The sequence below is a fragment of the Cotesia typhae genome, unplaced genomic scaffold (assembly GCF_013202065.1).
Source record: "Cotesia typhae breed Kobodo isofemale line unplaced genomic scaffold, CoteBio_Ctyphae contig_22, whole genome shotgun sequence".
Classification (NCBI taxonomy): Eukaryota; Metazoa; Arthropoda; class Insecta; order Hymenoptera; family Braconidae; genus Cotesia; species Cotesia typhae.
Genome location: NW_027423728.1, coordinates 1,583,783 through 1,599,483, shown reverse-complemented (window position 1 = coordinate 1,599,483; position 15,701 = coordinate 1,583,783). Strand labels below are relative to the sequence as shown.

The following is a 15,701-nucleotide window of genomic DNA, read 5'->3' as shown; positions in this document are numbered from 1 at the left end:
CTGACATCAGTTTTCCCTGTTAAAAAACTCCAATAAGATCCCATCAAAAGCGACAAAAGCCACTTAGAAACCAATAAAATTTATGGGTTTCTAAGTGGCTTTTGTTGCTTTTGATGGGATCCTATTGGAAATTTTAAACAGGGTTGTGTCCCCTACTATGTTTTACACACCCAGCGAATATGAGAAATCTCAATATTAATGTTTGAACACTTGAATTCCGATAATACATATAAGTTATTTAAGTTCTTATTAATTGCGTCATTCTAGAGGGACGCCACTTGACTTTTGAAATTTACTTTTGATTTTATATTATAACTGAATTTAAATTTGGTTAGGTATGCCTTTTACTGACTATCTTTTTAGAATCAGAAAGAATATTTTATAAAAAGATAAGTAAATATTTATTCGATGATAATGTAACAGGGTAAAATGATCCTACATCCATGAGTCGCCGGATATCGATAATTATTCGACACAGCACTGGCGCGTCTTGATCTTCGGGCCTAAAAAGAGAATAGGAGCGGGTAGTTTTGGGTTATTATAGGTGACCCTGATTCAGAAAGATGATTTGAAATGATTACCTCCATGTTAATTGTATATCTATATAGCGTTAAAATCCGATGCTTTTAAATCATTTCAAATTAGATTTCTTAATCAGGGGAGCCGTGCAGTGAAAAAGAGAGGAGTAGTGTGACCGCCAGACAGAGTGCCATGGAAAATCAAGAAGGACCGATCCCCGGAGTAGTGACGAGACGAAAGAAGCCAACTACAACTAGGACTTCATCCTCAAGCAGTGAGTTAGATCATCGTATTATTCGTCAAGGATCAATAATTACTCTGTGAGAAAGTAGTGGACCGTGGCTTACCTAATACTTGGTTTACTTCTCTTTTTTTTTGATTTATTAATTTGTAACAGGGTAAATTACCCTAAATCGATAAATCACCTGAGATCGATAATTAGTCGACTCAGCACTGGCGCGCCCCGATCTTCCGGGTCTCCCGTGTAGTAATTAAGAGGGGAGTGGAATGGGTAAGTATTCGGTAGTTGGAGGGTGACAGAATCAGAAGAGGTTTGATAGTCAGCCGCACCGGTCACCACTACGGAATTAACAGGAATATACCGAATTTCAAGACATACCCGGAGTGAAGGATAAGGAAAAGGGAATTTACAACCTGCACCTGGAAGACTCACCACGGCACATAATATTCGTGAAAGGAGTAAAACGATTACCCAGGTACATTATTCATTCCGTGGGTGGAAGATAGACCGCGGTTCATACTCGGTCTATCATTCCTCTTCTTTTCTTTATTAAAATTTAATAAATTAATTGTGGAACATTTGCTAGTTTTTAGATTGAGTGATTTTTATGGGGGTTTATACCCGAGGATCACTTAATCGACCTTGCGGGGGAAAGTTTTAATATCTGAAAGTTTTCAGTTAATTAATTGACATCTGAAGGTTTGTTAAATTTATTTTCACAATATTTAACTTGAAAAATTGATTGATTTTTGTCATTGAAAATAATCGACGGGTTTTTATTCGTGGAATTTCCGTCAAGCGTCAATTTTGTGTGTCGCATAAATTCCAATACCCAAGGTCAAACAAGACTTATCCAGCGAATGTTCTAGCAAATAAAAATTGACTGTTTCGACTCGTGTCGAATTTTTGTAACTGACAACCGAGAGATTATTATTAAGATTATTTTATTGAGAATTAATTATTAAGATTGTGATATTTAGAATTTATTATTGAAAACAAGATAGCTCGGGAAATTATTAAGATTATTTTGTTGAAAATTAATTATTAAGAATATTTTATTAAAAATTTATTATTAAAAACAATACCGATCGGAAAATTGATAAGAAAATTATATTGAGAAATTTTATTGAAATTATTTTATTATAAAATTATTTTTTTGTCACGTGTAAATTAAATAATTTTGGGGGATTAAGTCCGTAAAGTAATTAAATTAAAATTAATGACACTTGATAATTGTCGGCGTGGATATTAAGCCCAAGTAATCAGTGATATTGCGTCAAGGTCAATGCGAATAAAAGTTTAGTCAGAATTAAATCGTTAAATAAGAATTTTCGTTTCACCGATAGCCAATGATTGAGTAAAATAAATTTGAAAATTGTAATTAAATTAAAATCATTTAAAATTAATTAAACTATTTAAGCGAAGTGTGGGTTATGTGTGTGAAGAATTGAGCGGGTTATGCGTGATAGAGAGTGTTAATAGTGTTAAGTTCGGTAGTCCTGTGGACTTAATTTCAAGTGTGGAGTTAGTTGTGTTAGTCCGGTGGACTTATAGTTTTAAGTTTAGTTCTAAGACAGGTGTGGGAGACCGTTTGTTCGAAAAAGCCCAATTAGTTCTAAGACAGGTGTGGGAGACCGTTTGTTCGAAAAAGCCCAATTAGTTTTAAGACAGGTGTGGGAGACCGTTTGTTCGAAAAAGCCCAATTAGTTTTAAGACAGGTGTGGGAGACCGTTTGTTCGAAAAAGCCCGTCTAGTCATCGTATCGTCAATTGGAAGGTTCGTTTGTAAATATCGTTTAGTTCGCAGTTGTTCTCCGCTTCGTTAGATTATAAGTTAATTAAAGTGTGTGTGTGAGCGCTTAAATTTGTTAAGTTTGTTATTTTTTATTGTTAATAAAACTGTACAGATTGTTAATTAAATTTTTATTATTTAGCGGCACCTTCCTCCACTCTCTCTACTCTAAGATTAAGATTTCTCAGCTCTGGACCGGTTCCAGGAACCGTGATTAATAATCCTGGTGGCGCCCTGGTAATTTTTATTGTTGTTAGTTTTGTTAGTTAAATTTAAAATTGATTAGGGGCCAGCCTGAGCAGGTAAAACTGTTACATTGGCGCCCAACTTCTTAAAAACCCCATAGAGAGAGAATGGAAGTTGTTGAGTAATAAATTTTTAATTAATTAATTAGAAAAATATTATTCAATCATTGGAAAATTTTTTTTTTTTTTTTATTAGTCGAAATTTTTTTTTTTACTTAGAAAGGTGCGTTAGTAAGGGTCGAAATATTTTCTTTCTTTAAAATTTTCCTGGAAATTGTAATATTAGCATTAATTTGTTACTTATTTTAAAATTTAAAAAAAAAAAAAAAAAAAAAAAAAAAAATCATCATTATCATTCAGCTAAACCCAGTAGCTTGTGGTAGTTTTTCTACAAGTCACAGCTACTCTGGGTACCAAAGAAAATAGCCATAACATCCAAACCCGGTAGTCGAAATAAGTCGAAATATTTTTTCCTTAAATAAGGATTAAAATACTTTTCGATTTTGACTACCTTGGGTAACTTATTACTCATTTTTGAGGAATTTACTTGAGACATTCCGACAATTGCTTTTGAAAGGAATTTTAATCCTGTTATATTTAAAATTAGCAAAAATTCTTTTCTTTGTTAGTGAATAAATAATTAAATTTTAATTAGTAAAATTAGAAAATCTTTTCTCATTTTGAACAAATTCCTTTAGCTTTTAAAATTTATTTCAATGTAAAATTTTCTTTTATTAAAATTTGACAATTGAATTAAAACGTAGTAATTACTTTTCAAAAGAATTTTTGACACATAATCTCTAGAGGAATTTTTATCCTACTCGAATTAAATTTAACAAAAGTTTCTTTTCTTTAACAGAGAAAATATTTAGTTATATCTTATTGAATAAATTATAAAATCTTTTTCTCTTGAAAAATTCCTTTTGGTTTTAGAATTTAACAAATATTTTATTTTACTTTTTCTAAAATATAATAAAATTAACATAGGATATTTCAATTACAAGTTTATTGTCGTGTTTCAACAGAGAGATTCTTCAGATTCGAGTAATATTTTGTACATTTAAACATAATGTTACGTCAAGGTGGACCGAGAACCAGGTCTCAAGGACTCGAAGAGCCAGAAGAAGAGGCTCGACGACTTTCCTTCGGTAGAGGCCGGGGTAGAACATCACCGACTATTACTAATAGACCAGGATCCAACGTTGATCAGAGACCCTTGGGGGAGTCAGCTCAAGTACCCGGGTCAGGCGTCATGCCTGCGCCCATGGGTGAGTCGACTCAATTAAACCCGGGTTATAGACAACATGGATCCGCGGGAGTAATATCTTCGGTCCAAAACAAACAACGTATATCAATAGGCGAGACTCCAGGTACGAGTGGGACTGCGTTGTTCCCTGAAATCAAAACATGGCCAGAATCAGCGATGTAACTGGAGGGAATATGATTACACCAGCTCCAGCCAGTTCGTCAAACTCTTCTTTACATTTCGGAGAGGTTGCTGACACGATGAACGGAATAATTGACGACATGGACCGTGAGCTCTCCTGGTTACAACACAGACTCCGAGGTGATCCTACAACCAATCAAGCACCTCGAACACGACTTCTAGGAGTCGAGGAAGCGATAAGAGTAAGAGAGACACGGGAACAGGCATTAAGAGACCAATTGAGACAAGAACAAATTCAACGAGAACGTCTCGAACGCCTGCATCAACAACAAGAGCAGGAAATTCGTCAACTTCGTGAACGGGAACGACTGGCTCGTGAGATTTACTCAGGGACAGCGCATCTTGGAGGAAATTCGAGTTCTCCTACATACCAACAGCTAAATAACCAAGAGACTCGACCAATTGGCTTGACTTCTCGCCCATTGATCAATACAATAAATCATCAGGATTATCAAACTAACCTTGAACAACAAGATCGTTACCGGGGTTTCACACCAGGTAACACTTGCATACCACAGGCTAATTATCCTGGGATTGGTCCCGATAATTACACTCGTAGATTGCCTGGAGGTGACTTCAACGGGTTGAACACCAACATTAGACCTGGACACATCTCCTATAGCCGCTGGAAGGAAATCAAGGACATCATACAGATGTCCGGCATTTCTTTTCCTCAAAAAGACACAACAGCTAACGATTTCGTGAATGCATTGGAGGCTAGAGCGAGACGAGAAGATTGGAGTGAACCAGAGCTAATGAAGGTGATCAGTTATACCCTGAAGGGAGCAGCAGCTCGTTGGGTGGATACGAACTATTACAGATGGCAAAATTTCGCCCAGTTCAAGCAGGAGTTCCGAAAAGCCTTCGGGAGCCCCGTCACCGACCATCAAATGATCCTGGACATAAGTGAGATGAGGATGAATCCTGGGGACAATGCCACGGAGTTCGTGCTCAATGTCCAACAAAAATATCAATCGATGGAGATTCCTCCACCAGTCCAGGAACAGGTGAACTGTATCCGTAACCATTAAACTGACGAGCTGAGACTCATGGTCTTCTCCAGACAAGTAACAACATACGAAGACCTCCTCAACGTATTACACGAGGCAGCCAGGTGTACCAAAGACTCGAGTAGCAAAAACCGGTCTAGTTCACAATTTAAGAACACGGATAAACCTCGTTTTGGAGCTATCCAACTTCCTAACGAAGATTTAGAGTTTGTTGAGGAAATGGTAGAACTCCCCGAATTCAATAATATGCAATTAAATTCAGGGGAATACGACAACCGTTACGGAGTCATCAGACGTCCGAATAACCAGTTTCCAGCCAACAAACAATATTATCGCTCGAAGTTTTATCCATCACAGCAACCAAATGCTACTCAACTAGCAAACCAACAATTGCCTGTACAGAATATACAAACTGAAACCCCTAATACCATCTCATCAGGACAATATGGGACTCTTCAACAACCAGGACTACAATTTTCCAATGCACCTATACAAGACCTGGGCCAAATGTATAACTTAAAATACATCCGAGGACCGAGCCCTTGTTTCAACTGCGGCACACCAGGTCATACATTCGAAGTCTGCCCTGGTCCAAGAAGAGAAGTTTGTAATTTCTGCTACAAAATAGGTCATACCAGGGAGAACTGTCCTTTATCAGCTCTCTGGAATAACCAACCTGGATCAGCAGCAACTAATACTGAACCTCCTGCTGAGAAGGTCGTTCAATCTAATCAAAAAAATGCTTAGAGGTAACACGTAAGTTTCCCACGTGTTTACCGGAACAATTTGAAAACCAGGGAGACAATAATTTCACTGTATTAAATGAAACCAATCTGGATTCATACCCGGGAAAAGACGCGGGAAATAAACCAGTCTCTTCTCGAGGGCCAGATGAGGTAGACAGTGACAATGTCATTGATTCTGTCGCTGAATTAGAGATACAAGATAAGTCAATAAATAAACCACTCTGTGAAGAGGAGGTATTAAGAGCGATTACCTTATTAGAGGATCCCTTATCAGCTCCTCCGGATGAAGTAATTGAACCCTGTATATCCTTGGTGGAACATGACTCAGAAGAAAATTCAGCAGCAGGAGAAATCTCTGATTCGGAGTGGGAAGACGAAGTCGAGACTCTATGTGAACCAGCAACTACACCAGCTGTCTTGGAAGCCTCACAAGCTTCATTTTTACCTCGAGTATTTCAAGGTAGACCTCTCTCTGCGTCTTTTATTCACAGACTGGCTACCCGACGAATTTTCAAACCGGGAAATGGTTCACCACCTGAAAAAACGTCACGTATCCCGATTTCGGTATGGTTATTTGGAGTAAAACTCCAGGGAATTCTGGACACAGGCAGTGAGAGGTCGTATATAAATGAAAAGGTGTACCAAGATATCAAACATCTAGCTGCTGGTGAGCTTCAAGACGATCAGACTAAGAAAGGAGTGCTTCTTGCTAATCACTCTACTTGCAAAAGTAAGGGTGGAGCCCCTTTCATAATTCAGATCGGATCTGTTGCTGGAGAACAGTATTTGAGCGTTTTACCCGACCTAGGTTATTCCTTGGTCTTGGGGATGGACTTCGCGACAAAATTCGAGGTGCTGATCGACTGCAAGAACTGTACATGGAAATTCACTGACTCTCCGGAGGTTTTTCCTTTCCAACCTATCAACTGTCACGAGAAGTCAGCACCATTGTGTGCTATGTCAGAACTCCAAGAGGAGGAAATGGAGAAATTTCTGGAAATCGAGTTAAATAAAATTGATGAAGTGTCAAATTTGGGGGCGACAAAAATTATTCAACACGAAATTCTTTTGAAACCCGGAACACAACCTGTGCGAATAAAACCTTATCGCAGAAGCCCAGTCGTGAATGAAGAGCTGAATAAACAGATTGATGAGCTGTTAGAGAAGAAGTTCATCCGCCCGAGCTTCAGTGTCTGGTCATGTTCACCATTGATGGTTTCGAAATCCAACAACAAGTGGAGATTTTGTATCGACTATCGTCCACTCAACAAAGTCACGATTCCACCAGCTCATCCATTGCCGAACATGCTCAGAATTCTGAGTGCTCTCCACGGAGCCACCTTTATATCTACAATGGACTTACGCGAAGCATTTCATCAAATTTCAATGTCTCCAGATTCAGTTCCACTGACAGCCTTCTCGGTAGAGGGAAGAGGCCAATTCGAATGGTTAAGAATGCCATACGGACTAGTAGGAGCTCCTAGTACCTTTCAAAAAGCCATGGACCATGCGAAAACTAGATTCTGTGAACTTTTGGTCCAGAGGGAGTTGCCTCTCAAATGGGCTGAACAGGTTTTCGCTTATCTCGATGATTGGATCGCGATAAGCGAAACATTCGAAGAACACTTGAAGGTCCTGGCTCTGCTGTTCGAGGTATTTCGTGAATTTGGCCTCCTCATTAATCCGGAGAAGTGCAAATTCTGCAGAAACGAAGTTAGATTTTTGGGATTCGTGGTCAACGAAACTGGATTATACCCGGATCCTGAAAGGATCGCACCTGTTGTCAATTTCCCTACTCCTACAAACAAGAAACAATTAAGAAGCTTCCTGGGCTTAGTAAACTGGTACCACCGTCATCTCCAGAATGTTGCGAAGGCTCAAGGTCCTTTAAATAAATTAACTGGCGCAAATTCGGAGTGGAAATGGGGTCCAGAAGAAGAAAAATCGTTTCACGAATTAAAACAAGCTCTCGTTGATGCTCAGCCCTTGGCAATTCTCAAACCAGACTGGCCGTACGTATTATACACTGATGCCTGCGATACCGGTCTAGGTGCCTTTCTAGTGCAAAAAGAACCCGGAACGGACAAGGAACATTTAATTATTTGCCTGAGTCGCCAGCTCCGAGGTGCAGAAACTAGATATACGACTACAGAAAAGGAGTGCTTAGCTGTAGTCTGGGCGGTGAGGAAGCTGAGGTGCTATCTCGAAGGTGCTCCATTTACCGTAGTAACAGATCACGCTTCTCTATTATGGCTGCACTCACTTAGAGAACCCAATGGACGCCTGGCAAGATGGGCAGTGGAGTTATTTTCTCACCAAGTTACCATCAAACATCAACGAGGTACGACAAACGAAGGCCCAGATGCTCTCTCTCGTCTATATGAAGATGATTCTCCCGAAGATTGGATGGAAATAAAGGACAGATTACAAACAGCTAGGTTTGTCCATATCCAATCTTCCAGTTGGTATGACCTAAAATTCAACAATGTCAGAAAACATCCGAAGAACTTTCCAGACTGGCAAATACGGGAGGATTGTCTTTATTATCGCAGACCCGATCCCCTCAAGGAGATCCTGGGTGACGAAGACGAATGGAAGAAGGTCCTAAGAGATTATGAAGTACCAGAAATACTGAGGAGAAATCACGAAGAACCAGATGCTGGTCATCTAGGTCGTGACAAAATGTACGAGCGTATTAAAATAAAATTCTACTGGCCAGGAATGTCTAAAGACATTGAAGACTTTGTTCAAGCCTGCGAGACTTGCAAACGGGTTAAGTACAACCAGAGTACATCTAAAGCTCCACTCCAGACGAGACAACCGATTAAACCCTGGGCAGTAGTGGCAGCAGATGTCACGGGTCCTTTCACTCGGTCAAAGTTAAGGAATGCATACATTTTTATAGTACAAGACTTGTATACCCGGTTCTCGTTGTTCTACCCGCTGCGTAAACACACTGGAAGTCTCATACTGGAGTGTTTTAAGCGCTCTTTCTCACTCTGGGGATACCCAATGTTCCTGGTAACAGACAATGGGAAAGAGTTCATAAATTCTCTAGTACAAGAGTACCTGGGGCAAGTTGGAGTAAAGTTTAGCCCGATTGCAGTCTCTCATCCTCAGGCAAATCCTGTAGAGCGCATAAATCGTACGATAAAACCCATGATTCGAGCATATGTCGGTAAGGACCAAACAGATTGGGATAGACATCTAGGAGAGTTCCAATTAGCCTATAATAGTGCTTTCCACTCATCTCTTAAAATGTCTCCCTATTATCTATGCCATGGCCAAGAACCACGCCAGGCGGGTGACATATGCCACCTGGAATTAGAAGACCTGGATTTTAAAAGCCAAGAGTGGGCTAAGAGAGTACAACGTCTCGATGAGCTCAGGCATAAGATAGAATCCAACATGAGGAAGGAAAAGGAACGACAGGAAAAATACCACGGGTTAAATTTTAAGATTCCGGAGGTTTCTGTTGGAGATAGAGTTTATTATCCTAATCGTAAGCTTAGTAATAAGACGGCCGGTTATAGCGCGAGTCTCGGAGCTAAGTACTTAGGGCCTGCATTAGTCTCTAAGTTAATTAGTCCGTTGGTCGTAGAGTTAAAAAACGAGAAGGGGAAATTGTTAGGTCAGCATTATATCCCTGATTTAAAACTCCCGAGGCGCAGTAATCGATTAGCTGATAAAAAAATCTAGTATTAAGGAAAAGTATGTCGTCAAAATTTTTCTAATTAATGATTTTTCCAGGATTATGGAGAGAGATGGAGGAGGAGCCAGAAACCAAGGGAAATACCCGAGGCAGAAAGAGACAGCCCAGATTAACATCGGAGGAGTAAGGCCAGGGACCAACTCAGTGGCCGTACAATGTACTATCCTCTCTGGGCTGCCAACAATTCAGCCTTCTACGTCGCGGGTATCTGCTTTTTGGAGGCTGGGACCTCAAGTGCCTGGTTCTCACTTAGTTCCAGCAACAACTACACCCTCGGTGGCAAGCCCTGTGGGAGTTGCCGTTTCCGAGACGGGTACTCCAGCCATAGTGGACGCTGGTCCATCGGTTTCAAACCGAGAGGAGTCCGTTGTGACTGGGGGGCGCGTCTCGACGGCGTCAGCTGCCAAACCCTCGGTTTTCCACCGAATGGGGGTTGCTGGAACCAGCAAGTTGGAATCGAAATCTGCAGAACCCTCGGTATCTCACCGAGCGGTACCAGCTCAGAATAAAAAGAAATTGATCCAAGGGAGAGTCTACACTAGTGAGTCGAAATGGCATGGCTGCACTGAAGGTCAGACCCGGCTCAACAGGCGTCGAGTTAGGTTTAATAAAATGCTGCTGGATCCCCAGACACCTAAGGTGAAACTGCGGGCAGCGTGGGCAAGAGCATCGACTGTGGGGGAGCGAATGAAGGACAAAAGGCCCAGACTTCTAGAAGTGTTGACTTTTGGACCTCGAACGGCTCACGTGGAGAAGAAATCGGAGACTTCTCCTCTGACGGTTCGAGTTTCAATTCCACTGGAGAAATTTCAAACACCTACGCCTGCGCCTGAAACGACTCAAGGGCCAGAACTCGCTGGGTCTATTGCAACATCGGTTGAGGGAATTGGCGCTATACCCGGACACGTTCCAGGTGTGTCCAAGGGTGCCATACCCCGTCTTAAGACGACTTCTCCTAATATCTCGGTTGAGTCCAGAATACCAGTGAAGACCAGGGTCTTCACCCGGTCTAATGTTGCCGTGACCCCACCTCGGAGACTGTTTGCTCCATGGAAACCTTCAGCGTCTCGGTCCAAGCCAGTTCCACCCAATAAACCAACATCTAGGGATGCAGTGGGGGCTGCGGTAGCTCCAACCCGGAGCCAATACGCTGCTGACACTCAGGTAGCAACAACTTCGATGTCAACGTTCGTGATGCCTGAGTGCCCGCCACATCTGAACCCTGCCTTCGCTGCATACCGGGCCAGTCTGTTCAAGGAGGCTATGGAAAGAGCAGCTAGGACTGGCAAGATGGAGACTGGCATTCCGCGCGCCGAGTTGATGCCGGGACCGGAACCAACTGACGTTCCGGTCCGTCGACGAACTGCCAAGAGGAGGAAGAAGAGGAACAAGAGGGAGCTCCGAGGGCCAAACTGGAGTGAGATGGAGATGGGAGGCCAAGGTGAGCCGATATCCGAGGACTCAGGCCTAGAGGACATGGGGGTGTTCAATGACGAGGAGACCAGTGACGAAGATGTTCTTCAGCTGGACCTCGATGAGGACTTGTAAATAGTGCTAAATAAAAATATCCTTGTTAAAAATAATTACACTGTTTTAGTTGTGATTCACCAACCCCGAGGAGGAACTGAGGATCGGGACCCCCAGTGCTGGTCTGGTGGGGAGGAGTGTAACAGGGTAAATTACCCTAAATCGATAAATCACCTGAGATCGATAATTAGTCGACTCAGCACTGGCGCGCCCCGATCTTCCGGGTCTCCCGTGTAGTAATTAAGAGGGGAGTGGAATGGGTAAGTATTCGGTAGTTGGAGGGTGACAGAATCAGAAGAGGTTTGATAGTCAGCCGCACCGGTCACCACTACGGAATTAACAGGAATATACCGAATTTCAAGACATACCCGGAGTGAAGGATAAGGAAAAGGGAATTTACAACCTGCACCTGGAAGACTCACCACGGCACATAATATTCGTGAAAGGAGTAAAACGATTACCCAGGTACATTATTCATTCCGTGGGTGGAAGATAGACCGCGGTTCATACTCGGTCTATCATTCCTCTTCTTTTCTTTATTAAAATTTAATAAATTAATTGTGGAACATTTGCTAGTTTTTAGATTGAGTGATTTTTATGGGGGTTTATACCCGAGGATCACTTAATCGACCTTGCGGGGAAAGTTTTAATATCTGAAAGTTTTCAGTTAATTAATTGACATCTGAAGGTTTGTTAAATTTATTTTCACAATATTTAACTTGAAAAATTGATTGATTTTTGTCATTGAAAATAATCGACGGGTTTTTATTCGTGGAATTTCCGTCAAGCGTCAATTTTGTGTGTCGCATAAATTCCAATACCCAAGGTCAAACAAGACTTATCCAGCGAATGTTCTAGCAAATAAAAATTGACTGTTTCGACTCGTGTCGAATTTTTGTAACTGACAACCGAGAGATTATTATTAAGATTATTTTATTGAGAATTAATTATTAAGATTGTGATATTTAGAATTTATTATTGAAAACAAGATAGCTCGGGAAATTATTAAGATTATTTTGTTGAAAATTAATTATTAAGAATATTTTATTAAAAATTTATTATTAAAAACAATACCGATCGGAAAATTGATAAGAAAATTATATTGAGAAATTTTATTGAAATTATTTTATTATAAAATTATTTTTTTGTCACGTGTAAATTAAATAATTTTGGGGGATTAAGTCCGTAAAGTAATTAAATTAAAATTAATGACACTTGATAATTGTCGGCGTGGATATTAAGCCCAAGTAATCAGTGATATTGCGTCAAGGTCAATGCGAATAAAAGTTTAGTCAGAATTAAATCGTTAAATAAGAATTTTCGTTTCACCGATAGCCAATGATTGAGTAAAATAAATTTGAAAATTGTAATTAAATTAAAATCATTTAAAATTAATTAAACTATTTAAGCGAAGTGTGGGTTATGTGTGTGAAGAATTGAGCGGGTTATGCGTGATAGAGAGTGTTAATAGTGTTAAGTTCGGTAGTCCTGTGGACTTAATTTCAAGTGTGGAGTTAGTTGTGTTAGTCCGGTGGACTTATAGTTTTAAGTTTAGTTCTAAGACAGGTGTGGGAGACCGTTTGTTCGAAAAAGCCCAATTAGTTCTAAGACAGGTGTGGGAGACCGTTTGTTCGAAAAAGCCCAATTAGTTTTAAGACAGGTGTGGGAGACCGTTTGTTCGAAAAAGCCCAATTAGTTTTAAGACAGGTGTGGGAGACCGTTTGTTCGAAAAAGCCCGTCTAGTCATCGTATCGTCAATTGGAAGGTTCGTTTGTAAATATCGTTTAGTTCGCAGTTGTTCTCCGCTTCGTTAGATTATAAGTTAATTAAAGTGTGTGTGTGAGCGCTTAAATTTGTTAAGTTTGTTATTTTTTATTGTTAATAAAACTGTAGATTATTAATTAAATTTTTATTATTTAGCGGCACCTTCCTCCACTCTCTCTACTCTAAGATTAAGATTTCTCAGCTCTGGACCGGTTCCAGGAACCGTGATTAATAATCCTGGTGGCGCCCTGGTAATTTTTATTGTTGTTAGTTTTGTTAGTTAAATTTAAAATTGATTAGGGGCCAGCCTGTGCAGGTAAAACTGTTACAAATTGAATCATTTAATCGACAATTATTTAATTAATCAGAATTTGATAATATTCGTTAGTTTGAACTGAATGATTTTTATGGGGATTTATACCCGAGAGTCATTCCCCGACAAAAAATGTTTATATATAACTATATATAATTGTATATAATCATATAAGATTATATATGGAATCACATGTATAATTATGTACAATTATATATAATCATTTATAATTATATATAATCATACATGATTATAAATGGAATTGTATATAAGGTTATATATAATCATATATATTATATACGACTATATGGAGCAGTATACAGCTATGCAAGATTATATATAGTTCCATATATAATTATATATGACTATATATGAAGCAACATACAGCTATGCAAGATTATATATGATTATATATGGAGCAATATACAACCATGCAAGATTATATAGTTCCATATATTAATTATATATGTTTATATATAATTAGCATATATAAAAATTTCTTCTTACTTTCAAGTTAGTTGATATATTCATTAAAAATAAATATACAACAGTGGAATGAACTACTTAAAATTACTGTTAACATCAAAATTTATTACCATACTGTATTTATTAAACTTATATTTTTACAGACATACCCGAGAATAAAGTTTTCTATATAATCATATATGATTATACATGGCATTGTATATAAGATTATATATAATTATATGTGACTATATATAGAGCAATATACAGCCATGCATGATTATGTATAGTTCCATTTACAATTGTATATAAGTATATATAATTCTATATGATTATACATTGAGTTGTATAAGAGGTCATATATAATTATATATGACTATATACAGGGTGATTCAGAATGACCTTCACAGCGGGAAACTGTAGACAGAGGAGATGATTCTATGAATAAAGTTCCTTAGTCGCTTTTCGATATTCTCAATAGTTTTTGAGTTATTAAAAATGTAAATTGACCGATCACAGACAAGCTTTAGAAATTAAAAAAAAATAAAAAAGAATAATAAATAAGTTAGGTAACACTGCCACAGTAGACTTCAAGTTAAATAATATTTATTTAATTTGAAAAGTTCGATTTCTCACAGAGAAAAAAACAAAACATGCAATTACAACCTAGAACGTATTTGTATATTTTTTTTTATCTTTTCCTTTTCACAGAAAACATTATTGACTTAAGATGATGCAATTATTAAAAATATAACTTCCGGAGAATTGACAAAATAAATGACATATTTTTAAATATATAAACTTCAACCAAGAATAAAAAAAAAATTTAACTAATAAAATTGTCTTGCTGAAATAATAGCAATTTCAAACAGACAAAAATATAGATATAGACAATACATAAAATAATTATTGAACAATCTCTGATTTTGCTTGCTCGGTCTCGCTCAGGACTTCGCTAAGCGCTTGATGTACGTCATAGCATATTGGCGAGACTCTCAGCGAGACGGCCAGCGAGATGTCCGGCGAGACGGTTAGCGAGAGATTCAGCGAGACGTCCTGCGAGACAGCCAGCGAGATGTCTAGTGAGACGTCCCGCGAGACGGCCAGCGAGACGTCCTGCAAAACAACTAGCGAGATGTCCGGCGAGATGACCGTCTCGCTGGATATCTCGCTGGACGTCTCGCCGGACATCTCGCTGGTCGTCTCGATGAACATCTCGCTGACCGTCTCGCCGGACATCTATATATCTATCTATATATGGGGTATTCCATGCCAAATCGACCACTTTTGACCCCGACCCTTTTCGATTTGGCCGAAAGTTTTCCATCCTTTTCTACCCTATAAAAAACGGTTCTCAGAATTTTTTTGAATTTTTTTACTTAACTCCAAAAAAGTTATGAATTTTTCAAAAAAATGGCTTTTTTATTTTCAAATAGCCATAACTTTTTCAAAACTAAACATTTAGGTACCTTTTTTTTTTTTAATTTTTGTTTTTAGATGTACTTTCCGATAAAAAATATTAAAAAATTTTTGTAAGTCAATACATATGGAATTTTTCAGTTTTTTGACAAAAATCAATGATTTTTCGAAGTTCGACATTTTTTTTTAATTTTTTTTTCTAAAATAAACTTTAATCAATTCCACAGTTATCCCTGTAGAACCCAGATTGGGCCGATTTCTCTTTCTATTTTTTTTATTCAATTGAAAAAATATTGTTAAATTTTCAAAAATGGAAAAAAAATTTTTTTTCATAAATTTTATTTATATAATGAGATAAATACAATTCAACGATTTTACGGCATTACATTCACAATTTAGAGGCTTCATCGATGACTGTAATTAGTAAGATCAATAATTGATGCAGCTAAAATTAATTACTTTTCTCTCTGTCGTTTAAATATTTTACAAATTCTGTGTTCAT

General features: G+C 38.5%; 2 protein-coding genes across 2 annotated transcripts in view; one reads left to right on the top strand and one right to left on the bottom strand.

Annotated features, from left to right (window-relative positions):
• Positions 1-15,701, bottom strand: part of LOC141538436 (uncharacterized) — a 93,469-nt gene that overhangs the window by 12,345 nt on the left and 65,423 nt on the right.
• Positions 165-11,299, top strand: LOC141538439 (uncharacterized). Its single transcript, XM_074259885.1, has 2 exons — positions 165-1,235; positions 9,750-11,299. Exon 2 carries the CDS (start codon positions 9,754-9,756, stop codon positions 11,257-11,259), a length of 1,506 nt encoding a protein of 501 aa, XP_074115986.1. The 5' UTR covers positions 165-1,235; positions 9,750-9,753; the 3' UTR covers positions 11,260-11,299.

Coding starts and splice junctions, on each gene's coding strand:
- LOC141538439 (XM_074259885.1), top strand. CDS start 9,754: ATGGAGAGAGATGGAGGAGGAGCCAGAAACCAAGGGAAATACCCGAGG.